At 46.0% G+C, this 21,804-nt stretch overlaps 1 protein-coding gene across 9 annotated transcripts in view; it reads left to right on the top strand.

Annotated features, from left to right (window-relative positions):
* HDAC4 (histone deacetylase 4) overlaps positions 1–21,804 on the top strand; it is a 277,760-nt gene that overhangs the window by 150,185 nt on the left and 105,771 nt on the right. For 7 of the 9 annotated variants that reach the window (XM_069860656.1, XM_069860649.1, XM_069860652.1 and 4 more), the window contains one exon: positions 17,679–17,829. In XM_069860656.1, the coding sequence (XP_069716757.1) occupies positions 17,679–17,829 (151 nt within the window). The remainder of the gene's footprint in view (positions 1–17,678; positions 17,830–21,804) is intronic. The other 2 variants (XM_069860648.1, XM_069860655.1) reach the window with 1 other exon arrangement.

The following is a 21,804-nucleotide window of genomic DNA, read 5'->3' as shown; positions in this document are numbered from 1 at the left end:
GTCATTATGAGGAGCTTTTTTTGGAAAATGTACTTCTTACGTTTGTGTCCAGAAGTCAGCCCACGTTTAGATGACTCTTAGAATACACCAACTTTCAGGAACTGGCAGCTGCATTCAGTGCAGTGGCTGTAGTTGCAGGGAAGCTGTTATTCTGTCCAGAAAACTAAAACTTAGAGCCTCATGTTTGGACTTTGAACTTCAAACTGTTCAGCTCCTTTATGGTTCATGAAAAAAAATAAATAGAGGGGATGATTCTATGATTCTATGATAATTGCAAATGAAAAACTTTTATTCTAAGTGAAGCGCTAGTGTTTGATCTGTGAAATTTGGTACAGAAATGGTCTGAAATGAAGACACAGAGCTCTTTTGGGAAGAATGGAGGCACAGGGTTGTAGTACACATCCCATGTGCGGGTGTCCGCTGCTCCAGGTGTGCTCTTACATTGGACCAAGGAAATCCCTCCTGCCGTTTCTCTCCCCATCCTCTTACATGTGGGCAGGGAGAGCACAGCATGCAAACTTGCCTGCTTTGCGTAAGGTCTAAGCGGAGGTCATTGAATCAGCAGGTTGGAAGAGACCCACTGGATCATCGAGTCCAACCATTCCTATCAAACACTAAACCATGTCCCTCAGCGCCGTGTCCACCCATCCCTTAAACACCTCCAGGGAAAGTGACTCAACCACCTCCTTGGGCAGCCTGTTCCAGTGCCCAATGACCCTTTCCGTGAAAAATTTTTTCCTAATATCCAGCCTAAACCTCCCCTGGCGGAGCTTGAGGCCATTCCCTCTTGTCCTGTCCCCTGTCACTTGGGAGAAGAGCCCAGCACCCTCCGCTCCACAATCTCCTTTCAGGTAGTTGTAGAGAGCAATGAGGTCTCCCCTCAGCCTCCTCTTCTCCAGGCTAAACACCCCCAGCTCTCTCAGCCGTTCCTCATAAGGCCTGTTCTCCAGCCCCTTCACCAGCTTTGTTGCTCTTCTCTGGACTCGCTCCAGAGCCTCAGCATCCTTGTTGTGGTGAGATGCTACTGCTGCCTCTGGCGTGGGGAGGAGCAGGAGTGGGGATGTGCACCATCACCTTCTGTATCTACTCCAACACTGAATCCTTAGACTAAATACATGAAGGAAACAGCAGATTCTTGACATCTGCTTTGGGAGCTGAAAATAAGTGTGTCGTTTGATGAGTGGCTTATGGTATCGCTGATGAGATTAAGAATTTCATTAGGCTCCGGTCTCCAAAGCAAACCATTCAATATGCAGAAATAGTTTAGACAGAGAAATGCAGTTGTGAGAATCTTGAGCTGAAAGTGTTTTGCAGCCTGACTTTATGGTATTGTAATGAAAGTGTCATGTATTCATCACTTTTACAAAGTTAGTTTCCCAAGTTTCTTCTTCAGGTGGAGATGAAATCCCACTTTGGGTATCCCACTTTGGAGAGCCTAAACCTACCCAGATTTCTGTAGATTAAGATAGTATGTAATGACAGGTGGTTAGAATGAACTTGTCGCGTGCTTAACTGCTGCACCATTTGATTCAGAAAGCAAAGTTTCAGCAGCTATCGCAACATGATTATGCATTCTACAATCTTTCTTCCTTTGCAGAAATATGGGGCTCTTGCGGTTTCACTAGAATTTTCAGGATCAGTGCAATCACAAAATGTAATGAAGGAAACCAAAACTGTAAAATCCAGACATTAAACTTCTAAACTTACCCTGGTGTCAAACAAAATGACAGTTCTTTGACTTTCTGCCTGGCACTGGTTTTCCTGGAGGTGATCAGGGCCTTCGTTAATCTTGCAATTCCTTTGTGAATTATTTCTGTGGAAGGAGGAGAATTTCGGCATCTTATTCTGTTTTGCATATCTAGCAGTCTATAGAATCAATTAATTGGGTTTTTTTTTTCATTACAGCCTAGCGTCCACCATTCTTATCAACTCATGGAAAGCATTTATTTGAGTATGGAGCAGCAATTTCTGTGCTTTGCCCTGCCTTATGTCTGTTGCTAAACTCTTTTGCTTACAATTCCTATAAGCATATTTTGGATATAGCAGAGCAGCGTTTTGGCACAAGCTACATCTGCAGAGCACACTTTGCGTTGGATCCCTCTGTTGGCAACGCGTTCTGGTTCAGGTACCGTTGCACCCTTCCACTTGCAGATGTTGAATAGTTTTGTCGACGGGGATTCAGTGGCTGGGAATCTGCTGCTAAAAGTGAAAAATGGTTTGGATGCGTTTTGAAGCAGCTCTTCTGTGTTTTGGACAGATGTATGTACAGCCAGCGTTGCTGAGTTACAGCAAGCAGTACTGTGAAGGTTTTAAAGAGCTTACTCATTTTAAATGTTAAACCCTTAGCTAGAACAACAGGAATCGCCTTTTGTGGTTTTTTTGTTTTTTTTCTTTTATGACTTGGGTGTCAGTGTGAAGATAGGAACTGTTCTGACTCTGTGTGAATTAAGAGGGGCAAAACATTTCCCTCCCACCCCCTAAACAAAACACTACTATGAGAAGGATCTTAAGGTCTTCTTAAGCAAACTAAATTTGGCTTGAAACATACTGGCATCTCTTTCTTGTTTTTCTATTCACACAGATAACTTTTTCCTATTGGAATCTGAAGTTTTGGTATTTTCCAAAGTTTAGTTTTATACCCGCAGCACAGTTTTAACTCTCTAATATAATGCAAGAGGAGAAGGTGGGATGGTCACAATACTTCTGGCTGCATCTGTGATCCCTTCCCTTGTCCCCCTAGAGTAGTCCTTGCTTTTATAGGCATTGTATTTTGGAAGAAATGGCTTCAAAAATTCCAGAAGACCATGCAACTTGAAAAGCCAAGCGATGAGTGAAGTAATACTTGTGGAAGGGAAGCATCATGGACACAGCCAGAGCTCGGCGCATGGCGGGAGTGGGATTGTTGCGTGTGGGGAATAACAGGAAAACCCTGACATGTTTAGGGAAAATAAGCAGAGTCTTATGAAGACTTCACACCATATGGAAATAGAGAAAACTGTCTTTCACAACTACAGCACAGCTCTGCAGATTGCCGAGGCTTTGACATCTGAAAGCAGCACGGGAAAGGAAGACGGAGCCGGTGAGCACTGGGGGCTGCTGTGGACTGGCAGAGGTGATGGCTTCTCTTTCCTGCGGCCGCTTACCTTCAGCGAGATGGATTTTCCGCTCAGATTTCATTCACCAGATGTGCAACAGTATTTATAACCTTCAAATCCGCCTTCCTAAACAAAACCAAGGATGGAATAAGGAGCCTGGTGCCCAGGGTGAGATGGTGGAAAGCCTTTCGGAAGGTCCCAGTGTGAGCTGTGTTTGACCTTTGATTGCGAAGGAATCGGCAGTGAATTTTTTCCTTTGTGAGTCACTCGTTCCCAGCCAAAATCAGCTGGAAGTTACCAAAAGCTTTTCCATTTGCCTTCTGATCAAGGGCCGAAGTGAGATGATTGAAGAGGGGCAGGATTTGCACTTTGGCAGGGTGAGAGGCACCTTGGGTGGTGTGAGCTCAGCAGAGAAGCGAAGGACGTGGTGGGTAATGCAGTTAATCTCTCCATCCCTGCGCTGCCCAAACTCAGAGCAGGAGTCTTCCCCACTCTGTGGCTGTTTTATAGTGAGAGCTAGAAACTTGTTCAGAATGCTGACGCGTGTCAGTATTAACACACGCACAGAATCACACAGAATCACTAGGTTGGAAAAGACCCACAGGATCATCGAGTCCAACCGTTTCACACGACATGACAGCAGAAAGGTTCTGATGGCAATGGGATAGCAGCACGGGCCAGCAGCTGAGCTGCACAGCTCCTCCTGGACCTGAAATCTTTACCTGGAGGCATTCAGAGGTGTTCATTCTATCAGGCAGTGCTATTCCTGGATTTCCCATCATTGCTAGCAGAGGGAGTGCCAGGCTGTCCATGCAGTGTGTACGGGACAGTCAGAGCAGTTGTGGGTTTGCACAGCAGCAGCAACAGTGAAATGAGCTTTGTAACGATGTTCACTGAGGAGTGATTCCGAAATTGGTTTCTTTTTATTAACACAGCGATTTCCTATGATTAACAGTATGCTGTGCTGCTTCGTGGCTTTATGCCAGTAAATAAAAATATGTAGAATGTTTTCTGCCATCAGTTTTATGTATATAGCAGCGTTCTGATGCAGCCTGGGGAGATGGTTCTGTCAGTTTTTGCTGGTATCAAATAACACTTTTTTCCATCAGCACAGTTTTCAAACCCTGATTGAGAGGAGGTAACACATCCACGGGGTTAGCCCTTTGTCTGGAGACACGGGGTGAAACTCTCTGGCCATTCCCTGGTTTTGTTTTGGAGAGTAGAAGCCGTTCAGGGAATCTTCTGGACAGATTTGGCAATGCTGTCAAGAAAATGTCATTTATTTTTCCAAAGATATCTACATTTAATACATGTCATGTTGATGCTGTAGTGGAAAACGGCTCTGTGCTTTCGTTTGGAGCCACCTGCCCTTGGGAATGGCAGGTTTGCATGCAGGATAGCTCAAACCACGTTGTCTTTCAGCGTAGCCCTGACAGCGCCTCTGTTTGGTGCCGATCCTACTTAACAGACAAAAAAAGTGCTTGTTTCAAATCTGCTGATGGAGTTGGTATCATCATCTTTTCTCCTGGGTGTCCCCAGGCTGGGAACGCTGAGGATGGCACCCTGTTTCCTGGAAAGCATCCTCCTTCTCTCTGTCTCGTGCACCTGGCACTGGACTCTGGAAGGGAAAACTTCCATTGTACCCCCCCTGTGCCCCATCATCCATCGCCGAGTGTGTCTGCTCCATCCTCCCCTCCCTCTGCGCGGTGTTGTGTCTTTCTTCTTCAGAGCCCTCGCTCCTCACAGCCTGCATCGCTTTCAAGAGAAACTTAAAAAGCTTGGAGAAACCAGGTGTCTGCCTCTGTCTGTATTCCAACACGGCAGGATTATTCATCTTAGAAAGCTGCAGCTGGGTACTGTCGGCAGTAAAAAACAGACTGAACATTTTGTGCCTTGTTAGTACTTGAATGCATTGTACCGTGCTCTCTTGCTATTTCTAGACAGCTCCCTCTTCTTTTTTGGTGACCTTGCCTCCTTTTTCTGGTACACAGAGCTGGCTTCCAAGACTTAGAGCTGGATCCTGCAAACCTTAATTTTATATGGAAGTAATGCTGGGGAAAGCTTTTGCAAGACTGTAGAATCATAGAATGTCCCAAGTTGGAAGGGACGCACAAGGATCATTGAGTCTAACTCCTGTCCTAGCACAGGACAGCCCTGGCATTCACACCATGGGTCTGTGGGTATTATCCAAATGCTTCTGGAATATTGTCAGACTGCTTCCCTGAGGAGCTGTTTCAGTGCTTCACCACCCTCTGGGTGAAGAACCTTTTTAATGTCCAACCTAACCTTCTTGTGGCACATCTTCCTGCTATTCTCTTGGGTCCCAGCATTGATCACCAGAGAGAAGAGATCAGCACCTGCTCCTCCTCTTCCCTTTGTGAAGAAGATGAGAACGTTTGCTCTCTTTGAAGAGTGGGGCTGACTTCCCCTCAAAGTCAAGATCTTTTCTAAGAATGACGAGGACAAATCTGCACACAGAAGGATGGAAGCATCAACAAATTCATACCACAGCTTGGACACCTGCAAGCCCCATCTCTTGGTTGAAAAAGTCATCATGCAGCAGGCTGGGTTGGTTAGGGCATCTTCTGCCTAGCACGGTTGTTTTCTGGACTGAAGCTGGATTGCTCAGCCAGGAACGTTGTTTGCACTGGTCCTTACAGAGCTGTGTTAAACCTAGTAAAAGGGATTCCTTTTGGCTTTGGAGATAGGCACGGTTTGCTGTATGGAAGGAGCAGAATGCAAACTCCAGATTTTTCCAAGTTTGAGAGGCAAAAACATCACTCAGAACTGAAGCCACAAATCTCACTGCAGTCAAGGGAGTGGTGGCCTTCATCCTGCAAAACCCTGTAGCAGTTTCTGTGGAGTCCAGCTGGCCTTGTCCTTCCTGTACGGTTCCTCAGTCTCAGGGTGTTGGCGTTCACAGCTTTCCAGCAGGATATGGAGATGTTCTGACTCACCAATGGTGGGAGACAGAATACCTGTTGCGCCCTGAGATCAACCACTGTACGTTCCTTTGGTGAAGCCAAATTAGTGAAGCCACTTCCATCCAGTGCATTTTCTTGTTACTTAACCTCCCGAACTTGGACTTGATTTGGGCAGATTTTGGGGTATTCTGAATGTCTGATGTAAATGGCAGAAAGGGCAGAGTTCACTGGCTGACGAGTAGATACAGGATCTTTTTTGTGGTTGCACTTGCACACTTTTTCTGTAGAGCCCAACCAGGGTTTGTAGTGGTTAAATTTGTGTTCTTTCATCCTTTACAGCATTTTAAAGCTATGCAGCATTTACTTGTCTCCCAGTGAAATGTGTGTGGGGCACAGGGATTTATTTTTTTCTAAAGGCCTTATGGTCTCTCTTCAGTTTGGAATTTTAAAATAAACAGCAGAAGAAGGAATATTTTGCAGTTCACACTTCCATCTTTTGACTCAAACTTTATCTTATCTTTGACATAGATAATACAGATTGGAAGTAATCAAAGAAAACACGTAGAGCATCAGGGTAGGAGTAAAGAAATACCCGAGGGAATCCTGCTGCTGTGCGAGGAATATCGACCTGTTAATGTACACCATCACTGATAAATTAACATTCATAAACATATAATTCCTGTTGCTGCCTGTGGTCTCTTAGCAAAATCCAGCTTGTGTATAGGAGAATGCAGTTGCATTTAAAACATAAATCAGTTTGGTAATAACCTCCCTCCTCTATACATAGTATCTCCATGCGTTTTTTTCCCTTTCCCAAGTGGTGGCGTGTGTAAAAATGATCAATATTTGGTATTTACGTTGCTGGCATGTTACCTTTAAATGTGATGCTTCTGCTGCGCTCCCAAGAGCATCAGGTGATGTTGGACGTTCATTGTCAGCACTCAGCCGTCCTGCAGCTACTGCAGGGGCTAGAGCTGTCCCCACCTCCCACATCGAGCAGCACTTGCAGCAGCTTCACAGCCATGTTCACCCGCCATCAAATGGAGCTGAACCCAAAATTGCACAGGAAAAACTGCTGGTGCCCTGTCAGCTGTGCTCCTGGGGGTGCTGTGGGTGTGAGTACTCCAACCTTGCTGCTTTTCCCCCATCCTTGCTTTTCCTTGGTTGTTTGAGAAGCTGGCAGGAACACCTTGATGAGATCTCCCGTACCTACCAGCTTCCTGATACGGCTGTTCTTCTTTCACGCTGGTGGCTGGGAGTGGTGGATCAGTGGACACAGCCATACTCCTTTTATTTATTCATATTTTCTTCTTTGAAATGACTAAAGCCCAGTAGCAGCCTCTCTAGCTATTCCCATGATAGGATCTCTTTATCCTACACCTCTGCACTGGATACTGCATTTAGCATAATATTCCCATTCCAGCCCCTCTGCTCCCTGCACCCCAAAACAGTTCACAGAGGACATAACTGCTTCCCCAGGGACTGAGAGCTGATCACTTATGACCTGATAAAATCTTGTTTAGCATCAAACATCCAGGGCTTCTTCCTTTATAGGACAGTTTTACCTGGTTCTTTGGTTTACAGAGTTTCCTTCTCGCCATCCGTGGTTGGATGTTTGTTCCCTGCTCCTGGTGCAGGTGTACGCAAAGGAGTTATCTTTACCTTTGGAGTGGAAAATAGAAGAAGGAATGGAACGTGCTGGATACTACAAATGGAGCTCAGTGCTCTCTGGAGGGGCTCTCGGATACACTGCTTCTGGAGAAAAGGTGGAAATCAGGCTGCAGGGGCAGTTAGGGAGCAAAAGACACATGTGAATGCATTCCCGGCACACCACCTTTGCAGATATTCAAGGCTTAGAGGGAAGAAGATGCTGTACAAGCTTTCAGCCTTTTAGAAGAGGTGAGCGGCAAGAGAATGGGAAGGTAGCTGGGATACAAAATTATATATCCTTACATAAGCTGCCAAGCTAATAACGTGGGATTTTTTCACCCAGAGCTGGCAACCAAGGAACATAACCATCATTCCCTTTCCTGGAGACATTTGAGCCTCGTAAACTGGAACACCAGACGTTCTCAGTAGGATATGTCTAAGCTAGATCAGTCTCTTGCCCAGGAAGCTGTCAGTTGGGAAGGATGATTTCCTTGCACAGCAAAGAGGGTCTGGCTGCTGGAGCTTCTGGCATGGGACTGCCTGCTGTCAGCCTGCTTGATAGCTGGAAGTGGGCACCCAGAATGTACCTTCAGCTGCTGATGTGTCCAAGAAAAGAGATGATAGACTCTTGTTCTTCTGAGCTGTGCTTTCAGATTTTTGTGTCTTGGCTTCTGCTGAAAACCACAACTTTTGTTTTTCCTCTCATCTCCCAGTACAACTGATTAATTCTGACTGGCCTCCGGTGTTCCAGGAGATATCTGAAACATGCCGCAGTGGAGCCAAGAGAGTGAATCCTGAAACTAAAGCCACAGCCTGAGACTTCAGTAAACAGGATGAGGAGAACATGAAGCAGAGAGTCTGGCCAAGAGAATGGCCAGTGTTGTGATTACTCTAAAATAACACAGTACAGTTCTCCCAGAAATCTATCAGCATCCATGCTTTGCTTCCACGCTTAGATAGTGAATTTTTTGGGGGTGATTTGATGTGTACATGTTTTGGAGAGTTCTTTCTTGATCATCACCTATGATTTCCTTCAATTTGCCTGTAATCTGAGCTCCAGATCCTTGTAAATACTTAATTGAGCCCACCAAAACTGTAGAACTATTTCAAAGAGGGTGGCAGATGACTTGCCTCAAAACCACTCTTTGTACCAACCTCCCCTGCCTCGTTGCCTGCTAGATGAGAGGACAATTACATGAAGCTTCTGAAAGCATTTACTCATGCTTTAACTTGGCCTTTAAGAGTACAAGTTCAGGGCATGCTGAGAAGATCTGCTTCAGGGTTGTTTTTTTTTTTTCATCTGGTCTGTTGTTGCGTTGTCAGTTTTGAAGTTGGTGTTTAACTTGTATATCCTTGCAACTTCTTTGAAGCCATCGCCTCCAGCAGAAGGGCAGCCTCTGGTTTAGGGGTGGCCACTGAAGTATTTGTACAAAGTCTTGGACGTTGCCTGGAAGAAGCCCTCGAACTACAGTCTTATGACAAGCTGGACCATGCCAGCGTGACCTTGGTCTGAGTTGGAAACCATGTGTACTTGCCCAGAGGAATGCGGACCTGTAGGTGGAGGATCAGGCTACCTTTTCATCTCTTTCTTCTCAACCTGGGTGCCTTGCACAGGGAGGAAGTAGGAATCATCTGCAAATGCAAAGAGCCACTGAAGTGCTCGAGCTGGTGTCCTTCCATGCTGAAACAGCTTCAGTCGATGATCTTGGGCACAGAGCGAGATTCGGGTTAGGAGTCAGACACGACACTAAGCTGCTTTGGATCACGGGAAACATTTATCAGCAGTAAGTGTGCCAGCTCTTGTTCACCCAGACTTGCATGTGTGATTATCTGTATGAGTAAGGGTGAGCTGTCTGGGTATGAGTGGTTTTACGCTGCCTTCCACTAATTGCGGTAAGCTATTCAAAATATATTTATATTATAAAAACCTAGGAGCCATAGTCTAAGCTTCAAAACCTCTCCTGCTTTACAGATTTTAAATCAGTTTTACTGCGGCATGTGAAGTAAATGGCAGGAGCACATTTAGCATGATGGTTGTATGGCAGGAAAGAAGGAGAAGGGTGTGGGCAGAGAGTAGTGCTGGGCTTCTAGGAGGAAAATAAGGTTGGGTCTGCAAGATACTGAGGGTCAGGAAGGACCCACATCCTTGCTACTCACCCATTAAATCAAGGAGTAGATATGCAAGTGTTAATGCAACATCTCTGCATGACATACATCCTCACTTACCGGATCACTTTCTGTGACATAGTGACCCGCCGACTGGACGAGGGAAAGGCTGTGGATGTATCTTCTTGGACTTCAGTAAAGCCTTTGACACAGTTTGCCACAGCATTCTGCTCAGGAAACTGTCAGCCTCTGGCCTGGACAGGCAAACACTCTCCTGTGTGGAAAACTGGTTGGATGGAGGGCCCAGAGAGTGGTGGGAAATGGTGTGAAATCCAGCTGGAGGCCAGTGACAAGTGGGGTTCCCCAGGGCTCAGTGCTGGGTCCAGCCCTGTTCAATGTCTTCATCAATGACCTGGATGAAGGTATCGAGTGCACCCTTAGCAAGTTTGCAGACAACACTAAGCTGGGTGGAAGCGTGGATCTGCTGGAGGGTCGGGAGGCTCCAAAGGGATCTGAACAGGCTGGACCGCTGGGCTGAGACCAATGGCATGAGGTTTAACAAGGCCAAATGCCGGGTCCTGCACTTGGGGCACAACAACCCTATGCAGCTACAGACTAGGAGAAGTCTGGCCTCAAGCTCCGCCAGGGGAGGTTTAGGCTAGACGTTAGGAAAAAATTCTTTACAGAAGGGGTCATTGGGCAGTGTTAGAGGCTGCCCAGGGAGGTGGTTGAGTCACCTTCCCTGGAGGTGTTTAAGGCACGGGTGGACGAGGTGCTGAGGGATATGGTTTAGTGTTTGATAGGAACGGTTGGACTCGATGATCCGCTGGGTCTCTTCCAACCTGGTTATTCTGTGATTCTGTGAAGTCTGGCTGGAAACTGCCTGGAGGAGAGGGACCTGGGGATGTTGGTTGGTTCAGGGAGGTTATTCTCCCTCTGTACTTCGTACTGGTGAGACCGCTCCTCGAATCCTGTGTTCAGTTCTGAGCCCCTCACCACAAGAAGGATGTTGAGGCTCTGGAGCGAGTCCAGAGAAGAGCAAGAAAGCTGGTGAAGGGGCTGGAGAACAGGCCTTATGAGGAACGGCTGAGAGAGCTGGGGGTGTTCAGCCTGGAGAAGAGGAGGCTGAGGGGAGACCTCATTGCTCTCTACAACTACCTGAAAGGAGGTTGTGGAGAGGAGGGTGCTGGCCTTTTCTCCCAAGTGACAGGGGACAGGACAAGAGGGAATGGCCTCAAGCTCTGCCAGGGGAGATTCAGGCTTGACATCAGAAAAAAGTTTTTCACAGAAAGGGTCATTGGGCACTGTTAGAGGCTGCCCAGGGAGGTGGTTGAATCACCATCCCTGGAGGGGTTTAAGGGACGGGTGGACGAGGTGCTGAGTGACATGGTTTAGTGTTTGATAGGAATGGTTGGACTCGATGATCTGGTGGGTCTTTTCCAACCTGGTGATTCTGTGATGCTCGTTCTCTCTGGTAATTGGGATCTTTGCTGTTGGCACCATGTGCTTCCCAGGAAGACATTGGTTCGGGGCTGAGGCTGCTGGGAAGTGTTGGAGTGCTTCTGTTGTAACAACAAAAGGAAAATGTTTTAGCTCTGCCTTGCTTCAAAAGAGGTTTCTTTGTGCAGTGGAAGGTGACAGTGTGCTTACTGATAAGGTGTCAGTCTCCATTCTACATTGGCATGCTCAAGGACTGAAGACAATTGAAGGATCTGATGGCAAAATCCATTGCACTGCTGAGTCCTCCTGGCTAGCTGACTCTTGGTAAATACCTGCAAACGCTTAACATTCTCCTTATTGCATTTTATTAATATTAATATATGCTAAAGGAGCAGCAGCAGCACTAACTACAGGTACAGTTGAACGTTTGTGCGGTTTTCATCAATAGTGGAAGCAGTGATATTAAACATATGCAGGAATCCCCATAGTTACAAATATTTACAAATATTTATTTTGGCAAGAGCACCTGATTCAGATGTTCCTGGCTGCACTCCCTAATGCAGCATGCACGTCTGTCACCCGGCATCCACCTCATATTGGTAGGTGAGTTAGTCAGAATGCAAGGGATTTCCCTTGTATTGCTTTGATTTCTCAAATGTTTAAATTTGATTGTAGTTCAGGGAAAAAACGCACTGCTCCAGTAACACACAATTAATACATGGACGTTGCAGAGCCGGCATCGATTCCTTTGCCAGCAAGACAGCTCTAATCTATTATGTGGTATATGAACATGATCTTGCTCAATAATTAATAATGCTTATTAGAGCCACTAAGCATTTCATGATATGCCAGGAACTGCAGTCCAAGAGTTGCTTGTGAATTCTGAACTCAGGCACTTTCCAAAAGAAAGTTGTTGTACAGTTGCGGATGACACTAAGCTGGGTGGAAGTGTGGATCTGCTGGAGGGTAGGGAGGCTCTGCAAAGGGATCTGAACAGGCTGGACCACTGGGCTGAGTCCAATGGCATGAGGTTTAACAAGGCCAAATGCCGGGTCCTGCACTTGGGGCACAACAACCCTGTGCAGCTACAGACTAGGAGAAGTCTGTCTAGAAAGCTGCCTGGAGGAGAGGGACCTGGGGGTGTTGGTTGACAGCGACTGAACATGAGCCAGCAGTGGCCCAGGTGGCCAAGAAGGCCAATGGCATCTTGGCTTGGATCAGAAATGGCGTGACCAGCAGGTCCAGGGAGGTCATTCTCCCTCTGTACTCGGCACTGGTGAGACCGCTCCTCGAATACTGTGTTCAGTTCTGGGCCCCTCACCACAAGAAGGATGTTGAGGCTCTGGAGCGAGTCCAGAGAAGAGCAATGAAGCTGGTGAGGGGGCTGGAGAACAGGCCTTATGAGGAACGGCTGAGAGAGCTGGGGTTGTTTAGCCTGGAGAAGAGGAGGCTGAGGGGAGACCTCATTGCTCTCTACAATGAAAGGAGAGGAGGGATCTGACCTCTTCTCCCAAGTGACAGGGGACAGGACAAGAGGGAATGGCCTCAAGCTCCGTCAGGGGAGATTTAGGTTGGACATTAGGAAAAAATCTTCACAGAAAGGGTCATTGGGCACTGTTAGAGGCTGCCCAGGGAGGTGGTTGAGTCACCTTCCCTGGAGGTGTTTGAGGCGCGGGTGGACGAGGTGCTAAGGGGAATGGTTTAGTGTTTGATAGGAATGGTTGGACTCGATGATCTGGTGGGTCTCTTCCAACCTGGTTATTCTATGATTCTAAGACCAGAACATGGGAGGTTGCATCCTGCTCCAATGCAGCTCTGAACATTTTGCCTTTAGGCGTATGTAGTATTTGTGGTTTTTTTCCCACTGAGACAATCAAAGGAAGGTTAAATGCCAGACCAAACCTCCAACTGGTGGGCATTGCCCTGGCAGGAGTTGTTTAGTGTGTGACTGGGAGGGGTCAGACCATACTGCAGTTGAATCACAGAATCATAGAATTCTTAATGTTGGGAAAGACCTCTAAGATCATCAAGTCCAACCATCTGCCCAACACCACTGTGTGGCCCAAAGTCTACATGTGTTTTGAGCACCTCCGAGGATGGAGACTCCCCCACTGCTCTGAGCAGACTGTTCCAATGCTTCACCACTCTTCCCATAAAGACATTTTTCCTAATCTCCAATCTAACCCTCCCCTGGTGGAACTTGAGGCCATTTCCTCTCATCCTATCACTTGTTACTTGGAAGAAGAATGGGTCCCACACATGGGTCTGAATGCCTATGCTTGCTACCAGTTAAAATTTGCTTATGTTGTTTTAACTGAAGCAGAAGCTCATATTTTTCTGGAGTTTGTTATTTTGTACATGGGACAGCTTCTTGTATATTACCAGATTTTTTGCTTCTCTTGTTAAGCAGTCGGTGGTGGGTTCCTTTGCTGCTTGTAGATCTTCTTTCAGCGAATCACAGAATCACTAGGTTGGAAAAGACATTTGAGATAATCAAACCCACCCGTACCTGTCCACGACAACCACAGCTTCACAAAGCATCAGCAGAAAAAGCTGGTTTTTAATAAGAAAATTAAATTGTAAGTCCCCCAAAATATAAAATTGGCGTGCAGTCTAGCATCAAGCGAGTTTTGAAGCTTATGGTTTTAAAGCTAAGACAGGTCTTTTTGCACAGCCCCCTGTGATTTGATGTGATAGTGATATTTCCTCTGGTTCTAATGTAACAGGATGAGCAACACAAGTTTCACCTTGGGTCAGCATCCCGAATCCTGATCCGAGGTCCTTGGAGTGGTTGTGAAATGTGGAAATGCAGACTGCACAGTGGGGTGGCCCAAGCAGGCGAGTGCGAAGGCATCGCCCACGCCCTGCGTTTGCTGAGCCTGCGCCGTGTGTTCCCTGTCAAACCCTATCTGGTTTGCTTTCAGCCCTGAGCGTGGAGAAACATTCACATCAAGAGAAGACATCACCATTCAGACAGAGCACTCCAGTGAGTTTTCTTTAGTTGTTTTCTGAGGCTGCAGCAGACATCAACAAAGTGATTTCTTTTCACTTTTCCTGGATGCGATTGGAGATCTTTTTTTTATTATTTTTTTTTTTTCTCAACTTCGAAAAGATGTGAAAACTTTATTAAGAATAGGCTTTGTGGGAACTGGGGTCCAAATCAGTGGAAACAATACATCCCTAATGAAACTTCTATACACCATCCAGATACAAATTGGTCTTTTCATTTACATTTCACTACAGATGTCAATGAAAGCGCAGTTCCTTCTAAAGCATCCTAATGTATGTAAACCATTGCAGGAAGCATAGTGCGCACAGCCTAGGAGACTGCAGATGGAGAGAAAAGGCTCCTGATTTCATAAAAATAACAAAACCTGTTTTAACATATTGTGCATTAAATATTGTTCATTTGCATACTTTCTATGGCTAGGTTATAAAAGCCCACCATGTGGTGGACTTGTTGGAAGTCTGAAAAGATACTCTTTCTCCAAATGGAGTTGTGTTAGTGGGAGCTGCTGCTTAATTATAAACCAAAAATAACTAGTTCTCTTTAGGGTTTTTTGGTTTTTACTTTTGTAGGTTTTTAGAGTCTGGGTTTTTAGTTGTTTACATAAAATTCAATAGGATTGGGAAGGGAAACATAGGTGCAATCACGGTAAATCCTGCTAACAGGGCTTCGGTGTTTTACAACAGTCTGCCTGCTTGGAACCGGCAGCAGCAGGGACTCCGTCGTCGAGAGCTTCCAGCAGATAGCCAAGCAGATTGTAAAGCACCTCGTACATTATTTTTTTGCATCTTTATATAGAATGGTATAATTTTATGTGTATCGTCTATAGTGTATCCGTGGCTGAAGCTCTGGGTAGTACGAATGTACAGTACTGCAAATTAAAATGAGATTGCTGTCAAAAGCCTAAATAGAAAAATGTGCAAAAGGAGAAGCAGCCTATGGAGCTTTAGCAGGTATCTCGCTGGAGAGGATGCAAGTGAAATGGGGAGGTGATGAATCTGAGTTGGAGCTTCTTTTTAAGAAGAAGCAGTTTTCAGCAGAACTTAACAAGAAGTTCTGCACAAGGGAGGGCACCCATGGAGATCCTTTCACACCTAGCCGAGATGTGAGCTGCTGAGACTTGGAATTTGTCATCTGCTTTTCCACAGCCCAGCTTGCTCCTGGCTGGTTCTCAGGGTGCAGGGTGTTCAACCCCCTTCCAGTCCCTGGATTCAACCCCCTTCCAGTCCCCGGGGCAATTCCTCTGGTCCCAAAAAGAATGCTCTGGGCTGGGGAGGTCCACCTCAAATCTCCCAGGAGGTCGATGTGTTCGCACACAACTTCCAGACTCAAGGAGACTTTCACAGTGGGCAGTAGCCTTTGGTGCTTCAAGTGTTGAACCTCACATTTGATGAAAGCTTTGCAAATCTTGACCTTAATTAGGTAGCTTGTCTCTCACATCTCCCTGTGTGTGAGTCAAGAAGGCTGGGGTAAAGCCTACCTTGAGAGATTATTGGATTTTTGTTTAATAATGAATTAATTTATAATTAGGCTCAGAAATGGTTGATGGTGATGCCCACAAGGCAGCTAGTGCTTTTGCATTTAGCTTGGGGTGTGAGGTCTGCACAGCAAATGGGAAGTGTTTGATGAAGTTAAAGAGATATGGTTGTCTGATCCATGGGAACTCTACTATCTACACAGAGAGAGTTGGAAGGACTTTTAGAGAAACCAGTGTTCAAAGTCATATGAGGTCTGACACAAGAAAACCCCTGAAAGTCTGTCTGTAACTCAATTTATTTAACAAATGAGGAAAATCAGCTATGATCACCTTCAAAACAGTTCCCTTCTGTGATGATACACAGCTGCGTAAGCTGCTGCCAACATTAAAACTAATTCCTTAGATCTTTTTCTGAAAGACTGTTGAGGATCTCTGTTGGTTTTGTTTTCATAGAATTGTAAAATTATTTGGGTTGGAAGGGACCTTAAAGACCATTCAATTACAACCCCCCTACCACGGGCAGAGACACCTCCCAGTGGATCAGGTTCTCAAAGCCCCATCCAACCTGGCCTCGAACACCTCCAGGGTTGAGGCAGCCACAACTTCTCTGGGCAACCTGTGCCAGCGTCTCACCACCCTCACAGGAAAACAATTCTTCCTAAGATCTTATTTAAATCTCCCCTCTTTCAGCTTAAAGTGTTCCCCCTCATTCTATCCCTGCACTGTGATCAAGACCCCCTCCTCAGCTTTCCTGAAGCCCCTTTCAGTACTAGAAGCTGCTCTAAGGTCTCTCTGGAGCCTTCTCTTCTCCAGGTTGAACAAGCCCAACTCTCTCAACCTGTCCTCATATGGGATCATCTTTGTTGCCTCCTCTGGACTTGCTCTAACAGATCCATGTCCTTCTTCTGCTGGGGAGACCAGAACTGAACACAGTTCTCTAGGTGAGGTCTCATGGCAGGGGAGCAGAGGGGGAGAATCACCTCCATTTTACATCTTCTGCTGGCAAAAAATGGGTTGCTTTGAGCCCTGACTGGATCTTTGGGAAGAGGGAGCCAGATATGGTGAATAGAGTGGATGCTCAGGTCCAGTGATGTCGTTTGCTACTATCTAAAACCTGCTTCACAGTCAAAGTGCTGTGGACTGGCACACGCCAACCAAGGGTAAGAAAACGTCTCTATTTGAACAGTTGCCGACTTGCACTGGGTGAAGTGACCAAGCTGAGCCATGTTTTAATGTGATGGATCAGAACATGTTCTATAACCGTGTCTTTGTCTCTCCCCTCTCCCACTCTTGATTCTTGAGCTATATAGGTTAGTCTTGGGTTTTTCTTGTGTTGAACAAATAATTACAGGCTTATTCAGAAAAGCACATGTGCAAGGGAACTGAACTGGTCTTGCAAAGCCTCCCCTAGTGATGGTGCATTTTGCTGTCTTGATGAGCTCCATGATATTCCTTCACTGCAGGATTTGTATGTGGTGAATGCGTGAGCATTCATAATTAAGGTGTCCAAATGGAGTTTTACTTATAGCAGAGGGTGCAGAGAAAGTGAATGAGCAGCTGGAGTTGGGGTTTGCGTTTGCGCAGGGTCCAGGTATCACGCTGCAGCTGTGGCAGCAGAAGTGGGGATCCAGCCGCACCCTTTGGCACCAGCAGCGTGGTTGGGGAAGCACCTGTTGGGGCAGAAGCGTTTTGTCGCTTTCTCAAATTAGGTGCTTTCTAAACAGGATGCTTCTGCTTGTAAACAGACCGTGCCCTGAAGCCTGGAGCATACAGTGCCTGTGGTTTGTCCTGAACTAGAAATGGGGCTACCCGACACGCCTGTGACGCGGTGGAGGAGCCTCTAGACAAGGAAAATGCCATTCTTCCTATTTCCATGAATTAAACAACATTACTGTCACCTGATAGCAGCTTCTGGTTTTGCTCTGGGAAGTCTGACTGTGTTAAATATGCTCTTTTTCCCTCTCATCCCTTCTCTGCAGCAGCAGCAGGAGATGCTGGCCATGAAGCATCAGCAGGAGCTGTTGGAGCACCAAAGGAAGTTGGAGCAGCACCGGCAGGAGCAGGAGCTGGAGAAGCAGCACCGAGAGCAGAAACTTCAGCAGCTAAAAAACAAAGAGAAAGGAAAAGAGAGTAAGTAGGAAAAGGTCACTCATTTCAGTGAAGACAGGTACAGCCAGAGGAGTGGCAGCCACAAAACAGCTTTATAAACCTGGAGTAACCCTCATGATAGCCTTTCCACAAGAGCTCGGCTGCGCGGGGAGCTTATGTAAACTGTTAGGAGGTATTGAGGGTGAGAGAAAAAATGTGTTTCTGTGCCTTATCGTCATTTTTGTCTTACTAAATGCCATTTTAGCATTTTTCAAAAGGAAGCGTATCGTCTCTTTACTTGATTTAACATTTTCTGAAGTATTTTTGGCAGCTTTCCTAATGGAGGCAGAATATTAAGCCCATAAAATACACCAGATGCACATTGCGTTTCTTTTCCTTTTACTTTTCTTAATTTCACTCTTTTAAGATGTAGCCGAGTTTTCAGTTCTTGTCTTTAAAGTGTTTTCATTCAGAAAGTACTTCTTTCATGAGGTTACAGATTGTGGTTGCCTTTCCCATGTGTCATTATGCACTTCATGAGATGCAGTATAACGATTATGGCCTCGCAATTTCCCTTATCAAAGACACTTTGGTTGCTTGTTCAGTTTTCTTTTAGATGTGAATGGGAAGAAAAATACCTCGCCAAGTTGTGCTGTCAACTCATTAGGTCTTCATTTCAAATGAAGTAAAGCAGGCTGTGATGGTGGAAGTGGAACAAGGCTGAAGGGTGCCAGGAGATAGGATGCTGTCTGGGGACCAGGAACAAGACAAAGCTCCAAAATGACTTGATTTCTAGTAGGAAAGGACTGGGCTCTTGGAGACTAAAAATATTATCTCAAGGCTGAATCCCCCACTCCCTGCACGTGCATTTTGCAATGACAGGGTTTAAACTGCAGCCAGAAGGAGAGGATGTACGCACCTAGCCCAACATGTCCATCTGGGTTTGTTCCTTTTAGATACCAGAAACACCAAAGGATCAGAATCTACTTAAAAGAGGCGATTTAACATTCAGGAGTACGGAAAGGTGGTGATGAAGCAGGTTTGCTGCTTGGGTGCCCAGCTGGCTGCCATATACACTGCTTTCTGTTGTCCTCTGGCTGCTTTATTTTATTTTCCAAATTAAAGGTGGTCGGTTCGAGCTGGATGAAAGCTCTGAGCACTTCCACTTCACCCTGCTGTTCTCATCAACTGTTGAGCGTGTATCGATGTTTTGCTGGGCCTCTCTGCAAAATTGAGATCTGGCTGTTCTCATTAAAGCAATTTGCAAATAAATAAAAATGCCTGCATCTCTGTAAAATGGCAAAAGCACCTTTTGGATGAAGCACATAGGTATAGAGGAAAAAACTGAATTTGGGGATGTTAAGCTGAAGAACCTGTTCCCATGGCTACAGTTTTATTTTTAAGTTACTTTTTATTTAAGAAGTACCATGGTGTATAATCATTGTAGCACCTCAGCTCTTAAGAATACTTCAGTTATTTTTCTCACGTCAGAAAATTTTGCTAAGCGCAACATAGCTAAAATTGTCCTGATCTGAAATAAGGCGAGTGCGTAGCAGATGTAGAGTCGTTCTCCCTCCTTCCTCCATTGCTGTAAGCCAGAAGATGTTGGTTTGTACTATATGGAAGGCAGATTGCTTTAGATTAACGTAGGATCAGCTCCTTGTGTTCTTATCTCAGGAGCCTTAACTGTCCCTCATGAACTGAAGCTGCTCTCAAGCCTTTGATCACAAGTGAAAGGAAGGAAACTTCCATGAAAGGAAGAAAACTCTATATGAAAGTAATGGGTTAAGCAGCAGTAATTGGTCATCCTGTCTTTCTGCTGCTAGGAATGAACCTGTGCATTGGTCTTTCCAGACACATCCAGCCATGGACCATTCAGTCATAGAATCACAGAATGGTTTGGGTTGGAAGGGACCTTAAAGCCCATCTAGTTCCAACTCCCACTGCCATAAGCAGGGACACCTCCCACTGATCCAGGTTGCTCAAAGCCCCATCCAACCTGGCCTTGAACATCTCCAGAGATGAGGCAGCCAAAACTTCTGGGCAACCTGTGACTCCTCACCCTTACAGGAAAATAATTCTTGCTAATATCTCAGCTAAATCTCTCCTCTTTCAGCTTAAAAACACTCCCTCTCATCCTATCCCTGCATGTCCAGATAGAGCCCCACCCCAGCTTTCCTCGAGCTGCTTTAAGCACCAGAAAGCTGCTCTAAGGTCACCCTGCAGCCATCTCTTCTCCAGGCTAAACAAGCCCAACTTTCTCAGCCTGTCTTCACAAGAGAGGTGTTCCAGCCCTCAGATCATCCCTGGCTGCTCGGGCCCCCTTGGACCATGGCTTATCTTGGACTTCGTTCTCCAAGCTGGCCCACTGTGATCAGCCCACACTATGAATTAGGGTCTTTCTCCTGTTAATTTCCATTTGTTCTGCTCCTTTGCTCCATTGTGCGATGCCCTCCTTCCAGCACGAGCCTGGTCCTGCTTCTGCCTGGCCTTATCATCTCCTCACTGCCCCTCCTTTATCCTGTATTCATTTGATCCTGGGACAACACAGACCTCGGTTTTGCCTCTGTGGCAGTAACCTGGCTCAGTCCTTTGCCTCTTTTCTGAGGGGAGACCTCATTGCTCTCTATAACTACCTGAAAGGAGGTTGTGGAGAGGAGGGAGCTGGCCTCCTCCCAAGTGACAGGGGACAGGACAAGAGGGAATGGCCTCAAGCTCCGCCAGGAGAAATTTAGGCTGGACATTAGGAAAAAATTTTTCACAGAAAGGGTCATTGGGCACTGTTAGAGGCTGCCCAGGGAGGGGGTTGAGTCACCTTCCCTGGTGGTGTTTAAGGCACGGGTAGACGAGATGCTGAGGGACATGGTTTAGTGTTTGATAGGAATGGTTGGACTCGATGATCCGCTGGGTATCTTCCAACCTGGTGATTCTATGATTCTATGATTCTATGATTTAGAGCCAGCCTGTATGCAGTTTTGCTCGTGTTATGGCTCTCTCCTGTTCACAGCCTTTATTGGTTGGTCTGGTCTTGGCTCCGTGCTCCTCTCAGACACTCAAGCCCTCTGAAATGAATGGCCCGGCTTCACAACGTAGCTTTCCCCACCATGCTCAGCCGCTCCGCCAGCCGGAGCTGCTGTGTGGCCTCTTGCTTTCCTGTTCCTTCTCTCTCATCCTCCTTTTACTCTGTTGTGCCTTTTCCCTCTATTGATGTTGTCTTGCTTCCTGCCTCTGGACTTGTTCCATACGTATGGACTTGTGATGTCTGATTTCCGCTCCTGTCCTCTCTCTGCATTTAGTGTCCTCCTCAGTGTCTGTACTGGATATTGCACCTGCTTCTCCCCGTAACAACGTGCCTGGATCCAGAATAACCCAGTGCAGTACATTAAACATGAGTTAGATTGTTTTTTACTTTAGATCTTTCAGCTCAAGCATCAAGAGCTGAGTAATGGTCAGAAGGTCTTGCATGACGACTTTGTCCGTGGCTCTGGCATTGCCCAGGGAAGGGGAAGCCTACACATTTTTAACCTCTTAGCATATATGGGGCCTTTCATCTTCTAATGAAGGAGGAAGACATGCCAGGGGATCATCTGTAAACCCCAGGATCCAAAATTGCTTAGTTTTAAGTCTTCTAAGTTAAGTTTATCCAGAACTGGCAGAACACAGTCATGTTTGATTATTTTAAAGATGTTAATAGATTAAATATGATGCTTTTTGGAGAGAGAAGGCTTTAAGTATGGCTATTATCACCTATTCTGGTTTAGCCATGTGGCTTGCTACACTCCTAGCAATTGATCTCCAGCTCCTCAGCTGAACCTTCTGTTGGGGTCGGTGCCAAACCTGTGTTTTGGGAGAAACGCAGGGCTCCAAAAAAGTGGATTTTCAAGCTTTTCAACAGGGCTTCAGTGGCTGAACAATATTTTATCTTCAGGCAGTGCTTTATAGAAATATTTCAGTTTTCTTTTCTTGAGGAGATACAAAAAACTTGTTTCGCTGGTCTGTCAGGTGTCATTGTTGAGT

Source organism: Phaenicophaeus curvirostris, chromosome 7 (genome assembly GCF_032191515.1).
Source record: "Phaenicophaeus curvirostris isolate KB17595 chromosome 7, BPBGC_Pcur_1.0, whole genome shotgun sequence".
Lineage (NCBI taxonomy): Eukaryota > Metazoa > Chordata > Aves > Cuculiformes > Cuculidae > Phaenicophaeus > Phaenicophaeus curvirostris.
This window is presented reverse-complemented; position numbering and strand designations above follow the sequence as displayed.